The sequence below is a fragment of the Notolepis coatsorum genome (genome assembly GCF_963971535.1).
Source record: "Notolepis coatsorum genome assembly, chromosome: 1".
Classification (NCBI taxonomy): Eukaryota; Metazoa; Chordata; class Actinopteri; order Aulopiformes; family Paralepididae; genus Notolepis; species Notolepis coatsorum.
The window spans coordinates 142,462,246-142,476,228 of record NC_140165.1 but is presented as its reverse complement, the minus strand read 5'-3'; the positions used below and the strand labels follow the sequence as shown (position 1 = coordinate 142,476,228).

Genomic DNA, 13,983 nt, shown 5'->3' with positions numbered 1-13,983 from the left:
CAAAATTTGCCGTTAGTCGACTATTGGTCGACCAAAAAATATATATATAATATTTTTTTATATATATTTTTTAATTAAAATTTTATTTTTATTTTTATCATTCCATTTGGGCTGTGGGGGGTGCTTAATGTCTGAAGGAGTCGACTGAAGGCTTCTTGTCCTCTGCAAAAGCATGCAATTGGTCCACTGATGGATACATCTTGATATTGTCTAGTCTAGTGTGTTCATTAGATGGGTCATGGGTGAAATCCTCTTTCAGTGCCTCTGTGCCTGTTTTCGTAGGCAGTTAGCCTCTGGTATGCGTGCCATTAGCGTTAGCCACGCTTCTAGGCCTCTTTTCTTTTGGAAAGAATGATAAAAAAAAATACAAAAAAAATATATTATAAATATATATATATTTGTTTGTATTCGACTAAGAGGTTGGCTAGTCGACTACGGCTCCTTTCGACCGATTAGTCGACTAATCGACTAATAGGGGTCAGCCCTACTCTTATCACACACCCACATTATTTGACCAGTCACACCTTCTGTATAGGCTGTGGTTTGTTGTTCTTTTGGCAAAGGTCCTGTCCAAGTGTGTACAGTATGCAGCCCTATGGTCTTACACCTCTCTGCATTCAGACACACCCCTCTGTGATGTCATTTAGCATTCACTGGCATCCTGTTGGTAACCAGTGTAATTGTAACAAGAAGGGTAATGGGGAAAACAGTATGGGAGCACAGTGTGTTAAAGTGGCTCCAGTCCAAGGCGGTGGATTAACGTCACGTCATGTTAGTGCAGAAGTGTGCCGGTAGGACGGAGAGGATCACTGTCTCTGTTCTCTGGACTGGCGGCTACATTCTGTTCTCCCGGCCGTCAGGGCTTCCCCTCAAGGTGGCCCCATGTTTAGGTTGGAACATTCCTGACTGACCCCAACGTTTTAATTACATTGAAATGTTTGTGTCTTTTACATTATAGGCTACTGAATGTTTACAGAATCTGTTTATAGGCAAGCTTTTTTCCGTGGCTTCTATCTATGCATAAAGCAGGTTGCAGCGGTTTCTTGTATTACCAAAGTCTGTGCTAATGTAGTTAGAAATGTTTCACAGTCGCACCCCGTTTTCATATCAGGGGCCAACTGACCTAGTTCACTTTTACGCCATCGTATAAACACCAGGTTGCATCAGGGGATCGAAATGGGGGCAGACTTGTACGGTTCAATGATTCAAAAATGGCGATTCGGCAGAGATATCAGCCGACTCAATGAATCTGATGTTTGGCTACTTTAGCATTGCACATATTGGACGAAGTGGAGAGTTTAGTTTGGTGACTTAAATGCAGAGCTTTCATTAGCTAGCCTGTCCATTTTGAAGTTTACTACTGTACCTTTACTATACTATGGAACTACACACTACACATGTATCACATGGCCCATAATGGCCCCCAAACCGCATTGCCAACCTCAACAGACCCGTGTCCCATTGTGCGAGCTCCAGGTATTGACAACGCAGATGCTACATACCCTATCACTTGGCTAATGGCCACCATAACCTGTAGATAGAGAGGCAGCGAGAGCCAGCATATCGCCAGGGTTATCAAGTGGGCACCTCCCTTCACTGGTGTTTCATCAAGTTGGGCCCACGACACCTCGGGAAGGCTCAGCGGTTAGTTCCAGCGTCCCAGAACCACCCCCATGTATTGTCCATGATACCCACACACCTCCTAGAACCTCCTATATCTTTTTATGTCGCCACATGTATACAGACATTGAGAAAGACTAGTCTTACAGCCTAATCGAATATTCCTCAAAGTTGCCGTCTCTGAACGCGGTGGACACGACGGGTCCCCATCTACCCACTGTTTTAGGTTCTGTGGTGATGGCAGCAGCACATCATAAGTAGCCTCTATTAGGAATTTTACTCCACAGGTCCCTCCAGCTATTGCGTCTCTACCCTTCCCTGATCTTCTCTACACTTTCCCAGTTTAATCTATTCTTTAATCTATTTCTTTGCATTAAAATAAATGCAAACGATGCACCTCCTATCTGCGTGGTCAGGCATGAGAACACAAACAGAGCATAGAGCACACCACAGCGTCAGCCGACTGTGTTTGTTGTTGCGGTGGTTGTGGTTAGTTGATTAGGAGACAGGCGGTGTGATGATGGGCTTGTGTTGACACAGGGCAGGCTGTGCTAGTGGCTGTGCACAATGTGCTGACACATGTTTGGGCAGAGCCTTCTCACATCCTTAATTAGCATAAACAAGAAGCAGGTTTGTGTTTGTGTGTGTGTGTGTGTGTGTGTCTTTTTGTACAATTGTGTGTGCACACAGCGGGAGGGAACCGGCTTATTACTGGTGGTTTGGAGGAGGGTTGGAGTGACTGATTACAGGAACGAGGAGCCCATGAGTGAATAAATAAACAGACCTAATGAGTGAGACATGCCTTCTACTTTGGCTGAGGTCATACTGAGTGGTAGGGGGTGGTATATGAAGACAACGGTGGACCGTAGCTCCAAGAAGAATCATTGTCAGAAGAGGTGTAGCCTTGGCCTGTTTGAACAATGATGTCACTTCCCGTTTGTTTGTTTAAAGGGGACATGCATTGCTATTCCTTGCACTATTTGGGCAACTTTACACAATTCCTTTTTTTTGTGATCCACTTTTTCTCCCATTTTCTCTATTTTTTTCTCCCATCCCAATTTCGTATCATCCAATTCAACCCTCCCCTGTCACAAGCTGTTTCTTGCCTCCCACAAGCCGGCTGCAATGTGGACTAAGTCATACATAGCACAAGTCCCCTCCGGTACTTGAGGTAACAGCAGTCGCATCTTTTCACCTGCGCAGCTCGATCTCTCAGTGGCGAGGAGTAACGCGTGGGAGGCTCACGCTGCCCCCGACACTTCCTGATTCTACTGCGCAGGCGCACCAACCGACCTGTAGGAGTTGCTGTCCACAACACCCGATCCCCACCCCTCAGTTTCCCACCCCCTAATACGGCCAATGTGTATTAGTATGAACGACCAGCTAAACTGAAAGCAATGTGGAGCGCTGGGCTCGAACAGGCAAGCCCAGCGTCTCCGTCATTTGTGGCGAGCGCCTTGCCCACTACGCCACGTAGCCGCCCCTCAACTTTACACAATTCCTATGAGTCTATGAGTCATCTGTAAGTTTAAAAAAAGAAAATGTATTCATTGTTTTATATTTCTAATGAAGTACTCAAAAGCATAATTTTTCAGCCTCAGGATTTCAGGCTGTTATTGGATGGGCTCCACTAGGGATGCCCCCCGAAACCCGGTTCTAAGCGGGAACCGGTACTAAATTAGAAAAAAACTGAGTATTGATAAGCTCCGATGTTATCGGTTCTGCTATCGGTAGTCTAGGAGCGGATTAGCTATGGAGCTAACAGAGTGTACCATCCATCTGCGACGCAACGGTGGCAGCAACGCTGGAAACTACACTACATGTATGAACTCAACATAACGTTAACGTTACTCCGTTTCCATGAAGTGTTTAATTAGCAGCAATCTGTTGTTGAAAATGTAGCGTTAAAAATCTCTGTGCATACAGTAGCACCGGAAACCGGAAACGCGAGGACAGGAAGCCTTCATGAAATCATTGTAGTCATATTGTAGTCTTTTAGTCTTATTAACTAAAAGATTTTAACAAAATAAAAAGCAGCAGCACTATTGGATAACTGAGTCATGTTTGCTATGTATTTCTTTCTTTAGGGGAGTACTACATTTGTTTCACAGTTTTAGCATGATGTTTTATAGATGGCTAGGTTAAACACAGGTTTTTGTTTTTAAGAGGGGGGGTTTGATTTGATTTGATTGAAGTTTATTTTAAATATGCAACACAACAAACAAACATCAAGTACAGATATAGCCTTAAGCCGTTCAAATAATAAATGTATAACATTTATAAAAAAAATTATAATAATCTAAAAGAACCGATAAGAGTATCGATAAAGTACCGAACCGTTAAGCAGTATCGATAAGAGTAGTAGTATCAATCAAATCCTAACGATACCCATCCCTAGGCTCCGCCCATAAGCGCTTTCAGTGACAGTCACCCACACAGCGTGATACATACGAGAGAGAGCGAGAGAGAGAACGAGCAAGCAAGAGAGAGAGAGAGGGAGAGAGAGAGAGGAGAGATGCGTCCCCGACACACACGCAGTCAAGTTTGTGTGTAAATGCTCCGACGAGGGAGAGAGAGAGGAGAGATGCGTCCCGACACACACGCAGTCAAGTTTGTGTGTAAATACGGCGGCTGATTGGCGCAGTGGGCAAGGCGCTCGCCCAGCTCTCGGCGTTGCTACCGGCTGGCCGGTCGTTCATACTAACACAATTGGCAAGTGTTAGAGGGTGGGAAAGCTGTTTGGTGGGGATTGGACGTTGTGGACAGCGACTCCTACAGGTCGGTTGGGTGACACCGGTGCGACGGAAACAGGAAGTAGCGGGGGCAGCGTGAGCCTCCCACGCGTTACTCCTCGCCACTGAGAGTTTGAGTTGCTGCGGTGAAAAGATGCGACAGGCTGCCTCCTCGTGTACTGGAGGGGACACGTGATGTAAGGCTTCTATCCTCACTATGGCCAACCAGTGGGAGGCATAGTCTAGCAACTTTCAAGACAGGGGAGGGAAGAATTGGATAATACGAAATTGGGATGTGAAAAAAATTTTAATGGGGAGAAAAAGTGGATACAAAAAAAAGTTTGTGTGTAAATGCTCTGACGAGGGAGAGAGATGGCGCACACACATTTACACACACTTCTGCACGGTCCCGCCGGTCCCTCTCTCTCTCTCCCTTTCGATCGCTCTCTCCCTCTCTCGCTCGCTCGTTCTCTGCCTGTGTCAAAAACCGTTTGAGGAAGTGTCGGGTTACACTATGCGCTACAACCATAGAGCGTTACTGCAAATCAGTACCTTATTCACGTCAGCAATACCGTCAAATCAGAACAGCTTAGTTGAGTGAGGGAAGATCTCATGAACTCGAGACTAGACTGATGAGTCAATATGATAATTAACGACACAGACCACATTGATATAATCCCCAATCGCTAAGATACAATGCTAAACACTGGAAAAGGCCATTTATAATGCATGGGACCTAATGTCCAAGACTTATGATGGTTCACTCTCACTTCATTCACAACTCATTAACGACTGTAACTATGGGCATTCCCCAATGTTTCTGGAAGTGACAGTCGGTTGAGAGAAACCCACTATTATTATAACACGATGAAATTGGCAGCAGGCCACTGAAACTTCCAAATCCGTTAACCTTCCATGTGGTTGGTCTTGTCATGGTGACTCAGCAGACAGCAGACAATTACAGTTGTAAAATTATATGGGTTACTCAATACTTACTTACCAACAGTCAGTGTTGTTTTTTTCCCTCTTTCTCTTTATTTTCTTCACTCTGTATTCAGTTATCTGTCTCTCTCTCTCCCTCCTTCCCTGTCTGTCTCCCCTCTGGACTGTTTATCCCCCGCTGATGATAACTCACTTCCTTTCATTCGCATAGGACTGTCCCCTGAGCCCATGACCTCATTCATGGACAGAATTGCGCTCTTCTTTCAGTGGGGAGTGACGGGTCAGGATACATCAGTGCCTGTATTGTGTTGTTGGTGGGTTTCTGGTGGGTCCCCTGCATGTTTTAATGAGACTGGTTCCCAGGTCCCTGGATGGCTTTCCGGCATGGTTAGGTATAAACTCCGGACCCGGTCTACCTCTTAATTAACCTCACTATTCACTGACTGAGTAACTAGATATTCAATGATTTTCACCTTTGTCACAGGGGTCTTGGCCAAGATTTTGTTTGTCAATTGGTTGTGTTTCTTTTATTTTCAGTGCTATTAGTTATTGGTCATTGCTGGAAAAGGATAAGCAAATCTTTGGGATCACAAATATTCACTGGATTTAAAGAGGGTCTTGCACTTCTGCATTCATTTTCAGAAATACAATAATGTGTCACACATCATTGTTGTTTTGTTGTTTAAATCAACAGACATAAAAAGGCGAGGAAAGATAATACTTCTTAACATAAGACATTCTTAACCTTAGACATTACAGTAGATAGCATTAGGCTACAGGTCAGATAGCCTAAGGACCTTCAGGTGTTCTCAAAGCCCAGACTGTAGGCCTGGTCTCTCCTGCCCCCTTACAAAGGCATGCTGGGTACAGAGTGCTGTTTGTGTTAGGTGAGGTGTTTATAGAACCCAGGAGCAGAACACAGGCACAGGAGAATAGAGCAGTTTAGAATGTGTAATTGAAGCAAGAGGGGGGAGAAGGGTACAAGGGTTGTGAGAGGAGCTAGAGACGGGGAACAAAGAGTGGAAGAGTGACAGGCCGATGATGTGAGTAGGTGAGGTCCAGGGGGGTGTAGGCGGGTGGGGATCCATGGTCAAGGTGTTGGCCGGAGGGATGAGGTCCTGGACATCGGAGAACAAGGATTAGTATTATATATACAAGGTCACTATACAAGGTCACTGAGCACACACAAAACATAATTAGGAACACTAAGGTCTAGAAGAGAGTCCTATACCACCGGAGGCGTAAACAACACTGGGACGAGGAGTGACAGGGGTGCAGGCCTCTTATCCAGGTTCGGTGGGTGTTAGCTGGCAGGTGTGTAGTCTGGCACAGGTGAGTAGGATGATGGTGAGACGGGAACAGGAAGGGGACCATGTATGGGCATGGGGACCTGCTGACGGACAGGGTAGAGAAAAGCCAAGGTTGTGGCTGTAACAGTTTGGAACAATGCCCGGTTCTCTCTCGGCTACTTATTGCCCTTGTTTAACACCAAGCCGTTCAGTTTTATTTACAGCAAAAACACCAGTATGCACTCTGATTTTACGTGTGCCCATTTATTTGAGACTACTTTAAAAAAAAAATTGTATCATATGATTTGTGATAATTTGATAGTTTTTTGGTCTTTTATCATCTCAAAATATTAGTTTGATATATTGTAGCCGGGATGTGTATAATAGTGTGTGTTTAGACTTTTTAAGAGGTCAATTGATCTTGTTGATTTTGTGTTGTGATCATATGATTGTTATCGAGTCATACTAGTAGACGTGTGCCAGGTGTTTACTGTCTGATGGGAAACTGAAGACAAGGCCACGGCCAGTAGTTCCCCATAAGGGGCCTAGTCCTTCAATACCGTGGAATGGCAGGAAGGAAGGAATGATGCAGATGCAGTCATGGGCTGAAAATAGGCTATACCATACTGTATCTTTCAACATTCAGTAGCCTATACAGTACAGCCCATTCAATAGTAAGGACAGGTTAAATAGGTGACTCACACACAGTGAGAGATGCACTAAACAGTTTTTCGTCTTCTTTTTTAGCTGCAACCATGGCACTCTGTCGGTTGGTCGGTCGGTTGGTCCACAAAATTCCCCACCCTCTAGCGGGCACAGTCTTTAGCCCTATGAGGTTGCAATTTTGTATGGAGGTCAAGTGTATGTATGTTTGTATTAATGCGTAATTGCGTATGTGTGACGTATCACCCACATTGTCTGGTAATCTGAAGGTTCCCGGTTCGATTATCGCTCCTCCCCGGCAGCGTGTCGAAGTGTTCTTGAGCAAGACCCTTAACCCCGGCCCTAACTGCTCCCGATGAGCAGGTTGGCACTTTGCATGGTTGCCTCCGTTGTCGGTGTGAATGTGTGAGTGAATGGGTGAATCTGAGGAACAAAATTGTAAATCGATTTGGATAAAAGCTCTATACAGTATAAATTAGAGCTGGGCCGTTAACGGCGTTAACGTGCTGCGTTAACGCTATACTAGTATCGCGCGATAATATAATTAACGCATTAATCAAAAAAAAAAAAAAAAATTAGATTTTCTTTTTTTTTACCTTTATTTACCCAGGGTAGGTTCGCTGAGCACAGATGCTCTTTTTCAGGAACGCCCTGCTTCACATTCATACAGTTCCATTCACACCTGGGAGCTGCCCAGTACAACCACAGTTGACACCATTGGCCACTGAGCAACTCCACTGGAGCAGTTGATTCAAGCCATGTCACATAGTTCAAGTTTGAAATGATTATTTCTGTTTTGCTCCTGAGAGTGTGCTAGATACTGTACTGTACTGGTAATATTATTTATTTGTGTTAACTTCTGAATAAAACAACTTATTAAACACAAGTACATCTTATTGAACATTATTTTGATATGTCATTACCAATTATCATAGCAAAACAGCTTTTTCAAACAGTCTGTAATGCATTTTGGAAACGGGAGATGGGCTCATGGTGTAATGGGCCACCTGGCCTGAGAAACATAAGGAGGAAAGAAAAAGTAAGGACTTACTTCTGGTCATTATTTGGGTAGAACACACATATTTTGAATGCCTTCGGCAGGTTTTTTTTTTTTTTTTTTGGCCATTTTAATCTAGATTAATCTAGATTAAATCCAGGATTGCAGATAGATTAATCTAGATTAATTTTTTTTTATCTATGCCCACCTCTAGTATAAATGCAGTCCATAATGCCAATTGACTAAAAGGGGGCGTGGTAGTGGGAGTGGCCTATAGCAAAAAGGCGCATAACTTCCAAATGGATTCACGTAACATGGCCAAACTTTGTGGCCATATCTTTTGATGACCCTATTAGGCAGAAATATACTCTAGTGTGATACTAGCTCATCTATATGGTACATCTACCATGTATCTGCCTAAATATCTTTGGTCTACTTTTGGATTTTCACTTGGAGCAGCAGGTGCAGGAAAGACCAATATTGCCTTGCAGGGTACATGTCTAGGAGTCCAGTCAGGTATTATTACAACCAAGGCCTCGGACGACCGGCCCTCCTGCCAGAACTATCGCTGTCAGAACTTGGGATGTGAGAACTCATTGTACTTTTTTGTATTTTGTACTTTTATACTGTATTTTTATTTCATATTGTATCTATAGTGTATAGATACTGGACTGCATAATGACTGTGAAGCTCTGTATCCCCCCTCCCTGTACCCCCACCCCATGCTTCTCGGACACCTGAATTTCCCCAAGGGGATTAATAAAGGATCATCTTATCTTATCTCTCTGATCTCAGGCGACAAGGTGAAGCACACAGCTCTATTTTGTTGTATGTGTATCCATGGCAACGGGTTTAGTATTGAGAGGAAAGTCAACTTCAACCAAGGTATTAACCCGCATGACGTTCCTAGATTAGGTTGCGTGTGATTTATTATATAACCAAGAACTACATTTTTCTCTCTTTTCTTAGACTGTTAAGCTATTGGTTTAATCTTGTCTTTGTTCATATTTGAGTCATAGTAGCCTAAATCAAGAAATGGTTTATCAGTTGAACTATTCTGACCTTCTTGCTGCCAGTGCCAGGTCGGGACTAGCGTTCCCAAAGTAGATTTTGTACCTACATCAGGCAACTGTATGCATGGGCTTGAAGTCGAGTAAAGTTAGATTAATTTTATTATTTGGGGAAATTAACCCTTTCACTACCACACTACAGAACCGTCTGTAGTGTGGTTGTGAAAGGGTTAACCCTTTGTCTCATGGCCGTGAAAGGGTTAACCTTCTGTATTGTCGCTGTGAAAGGGTTAACCGTTTGGTAGTGTGGCAGTGAAAGGGTTAAGCCCCATTCTGAAGTGTGTCTCTGTGTGTTTCCAGGTGGATGGAAGCGTGTCTAGAAGAAGACCTTCCCCCCACCACAGAACTGGAGGAAGGGCTGAGGAATGGCGTCTACCTCGGCAAACTGGCCAAGTTCTTTGCCCCGAAAATGGTGTCCGAGAAGAGGATCTACGACAGAGACCAGGCTCGTTATAAGGTGCATTTGGATTCTAAAGCTATTGTGGACAGTTCCTTAGTAGTTCCTTTGTATTAAACTTGAATCAGTAATAGATCTGAGAGGCACTGTTGATCATGTCTTAGTTGTAGTCCAGCTACTACCACCCCCTAGACACTTCCATGGTGTCGGGCCAAGAAGTCTCCAATTCCAGATCCTTCATAGGCATTCTCACTTCCCGTCAACAGAAGATATGACAGAGTGAGGGTCAGACCTTCAGAGCTGCTGATCCAGCAAACATTCTCCACTATCCCTCCTTTAAAAAAATAAAAATAAAATTTGTTCTCTTTTTTGTCTGTGTTTGAAATAAACAGAGCCCTTTGGAAAATGATGAGCAACATTTATTAAGCCTTGATTTGTGAAATACAGTAACTAGGTTGACTTGAGGTCAGGTGTTTTTTATAGGGATGGTCCAATACCATTTTTTTCCAATGCCAATATCGATTCTGTGTCCTAAACTTTTACATACAGTATTTATCAGATCAATATGATCCATTACTTTTGCAGTCCATTTTCTCCCCAATTTAGTCCCTATGCCAATTCCCTGTGTGTGTCACTGCCCTGGTTGTTGCACTATCCCTCTGTCAGTCTGGGGAGGGTGTAGACTACCACCACACATCTTCTCTGTCAGTCTGGGGAGGGTGTAGACTACCACACATCTCCTCTGTCAGTCTGGGGAGCGTGTAGACTACCACACATCTCATCTGTCAGTCCGGGGAGGGTGTAGACTACCACATGTCTCCTCTGTCAGTCTGAAGAGGGTGTATACTACCATACGTCTCCTCCGTCAGTCTGGGGAGGGTGTAGACTACCCATGTCTCCTTCCAGTACACGTGGAGTCGCCAGTCGCTTCTTTTCACCTAACAGCGAGAGGAGTTTCACTGGGAGAGCATAACACGTACAGAGGTTCACGCTGCTCCCTGGTAGGCCTGATATCCAATACTATTATCAATACTTTTATTAGTACCATTATGAATGAATGAATGAATGAATGAATGAATGAATGAATGAATGAACACTTTATTTAACAGATTGCAGAATGGGTACAATACAGTATGGCTCAATACACACAATTGTTAAAGGAAAACGCCAACATTTTGGGAAATTAGCTTATTTGCCATCTTCCCTGGAGTTAGACAAGAAGATACATACCCTTTTCTTCTCTGTGCGTGCATTAGGCTTAGGGAACAGCCGCTCTGTTAGCGTAGCTTACAGGGAACAAACTTAACTTTTTGACTTACCAGCCATTTGGCTGGTAGATTTTAAAAACTACCAGCCATCCAGATTTTTTACAAGCCAAAAATTATAAATAGCTTTTTAGTATATCGCCATGTGTTATTATTACTATATAATACTCTCGTATGCTATTTTCAATTAATATCATAAACAACATAAGGAATATTAGCCTAATTTTGAGTGGACTGAAGGAATGAGTCAGCGTTAATAGTTTTAAATGCAAATAATTTATTGCGAATTTATTTACAATATGGAAGCAAAAGAATTAAAGAACATATTAAAACAACTTCAAACAAGATAAACAAATCCATACTTGCCACCTACAAGGCAACAAGGGATGTTAGCGGAGTCTGTAATGCATCCAGCCTTGTATGGAATAATAATATAATAATATATAATATCATGCATTGTTATGTAAACAATTCCACTGGGTAGGCTTTACAACCATAATTAGCTGAAAGTGAAAGCCGACACACCTATATGAACATGCTGGACTAACGTTATAAAAAAAACACAATAAACTTACTCGCACATCCAAGTCCCTGTATGGTCTTGATTTTTTCGCTATAGCGTGGGCGTTACGGAATAGTATCCGCATTTTAGCCAGAGTCGACTCTGACAGCTTGGTCAACAGTCGGAGCAGCCAGGAGCGGAGTAGACTGTGCTTTGTATACAACAGAGCAGTCCCTGTGACAGCGTGACGTCTCGTGGCTTTTGATGGCTTCCAGTTTCATCACCGACGTCCCGATGACAAATGAATTTCGTTTTCTTTTATCCGTTGCTTTGGCACGACATGGTATACAAAACTTTACCCCCCCCCCCCCCCCTCAAATTTAAGCCATTCTCGTGGTTTCCCGGAATCAGATGTGTACCATTTCTGGTTAAATTTCCTAACTACACCGACGCTAGTAGCAGGTGCAGTGTTATCGGTGGTGCTGGTGGTAGCAACTGACTCGTCAACGTTAATGTTGTCGCCTGTTTTTCTTAATTTTGAGGGGGGACCCGGGGGAGCTACTCCGGGAATATGCCTCCACATATTTGGTCAAATCAAATGCAAAATTAAATATCAGAGCACAATCAAAAACGCGATTGCAGGTTTTTTTTGTAGTAGGCTAAAGAACGGATGAAGACAGATCTCATGTGCGTCTCATGTTACAAACTTGATCTCGTGAGCAGAGCGCATCTCACACACACACACACAGTTTCACTTTCGTTTCAACTCACCACGCCCGCATCCAATAGGGTCCAGCTGCAGCTCCGGAGATTGTTCCAGATTGGGCAACTTCCACCCGCTCCCACGACATTTCTCCCGCTCAGCTGGACTACTCCCTGCATCATGCAGTGGATTTAGTTGGCCGCCAGATGGCGCCCAGGCCTTAATTTATGACGGCCAAACATTATATCTACAAGCCTGTGGCGGTGGGCGTGTGACTATTTTGTACCCTGGTAGCTTAGCTTCATCACTGGAAGTGGGGCAGACCTTTACCCTGATGTTCCCTACAGTCCCCTACAGTCACGAAATACACTCCAAATACAACTCCAAAACGTTCCTGTAAACATGTTGTGATCTGTGTATTTACCACGTGGAGAAATAAAAAATAATTGAATTCGACAATTATGTTTTCTAAGCAAATATACTCTGAACTATTTTTTGCCGAACCACTCCTCTCGGGGCGCAGTCAGTGATTTCACGCAACGCAGTGATAATTTCTAACGTGACGCCAGTTTGTTTACATTCTCATTTCATTCAAAGGATCCGAACCGATTGAAGTTTATGGATACCATGACTTAAAATCCTCTTTTAATCCCACCCATTTTTACTCATCAGATATTAACTATACTAATTCATACTTTTCTAACTGCTCGTTTTGTTGTCAGACTTATATTGAAACTAATTTACTCAGGAGAATCGAGGAGTAGCAATGCATAGTGTAGCATCATGCAACATGAGCAACAAACACTTTTACATTTACATTTAGTCATTTAGCTGACTCTTTTATCCAAAGTGACTTAATTGTGTACAAGAAGTCACCTACACCTCTGGCGGCTAAGGCTAAGTTGTATTGTTTGTCTAGCAGTGCCGAACTTGAGTTCTTCACTCTGAGTACATAGTAGTATAGATATAGACTTATTAGCATAGTAAGACCGTAAGAAGGTTTGTTTTTTCGTTTTCTTTCAGATATTATTGGTTGAAAAAGTGTGTTGGGGTGAAAATTGGGTGGGTTTCAGCTGTCATGACTGTGGTGGGAGGTTCGTTCCACCACCATGAACCCAGGACAGAGAATAGCCTCCTTCATTTCAATGACCTTGTCCTTGTACCTTCCATGGCATGTAATTCCACTTTTAACATGTAATAACAAAAAAGTATAATCTATTTGTAGTGGGCCTGTCTGATATTGTGGTGGGCCGACATAAATAAATGTACTTGTGTCTGGGAAATACTGAGCTTGAAGCTAAGGTTTGACTATCTGTCTCCCTCTCTCTTTTTTTTATTCTCAGAGCACAGGACTGCACTTCAGACACACTGACAACACAGTCCAGTGGCTCAGAGCCATGGAGTCAGTGGGGCTACCCAAGGTAAGGCAACCTGAGAACAGGCATGCACACACGCACGCACGCACGCACACATGCACACACACACACACACACACACACACACACACACACACACACACACACACACACACACACACACACACACACACACACACACACACACACACACACACACACACACACACACACACACACACACACACACACACACACACACACACACACACCCTTGTTCATAAACACATGCACTCCAGACTAGGGATGTCCCGATCGCATTTTTTTGCTCCCGATCCGATCCCGATCATGTGATTTTGAGTATCTGCTGATACCGATCTTTCACATTAATTGCATCATCCACCGTTGATAGCTTCAGCACTGTTCCCCTCTCCTCGAGGGTTCTCCC

General features: G+C 43.6%; 1 protein-coding gene across 1 annotated transcript in view; it reads left to right on the top strand.

The window, feature by feature from the left end:
• The window catches only part of iqgap2 (IQ motif containing GTPase activating protein 2), a 152,343-nt gene that overhangs the window by 34,717 nt on the left and 103,643 nt on the right, over positions 1–13,983 (top strand). The window contains exons 3-4 of the mRNA XM_084315885.1: positions 9,614–9,770; positions 13,524–13,601. Coding sequence (XP_084172011.1) covers positions 9,614–9,770; positions 13,524–13,601 — 235 coding nt within the window. The remainder of the gene's footprint in view (positions 1–9,613; positions 9,771–13,523; positions 13,602–13,983) is intronic.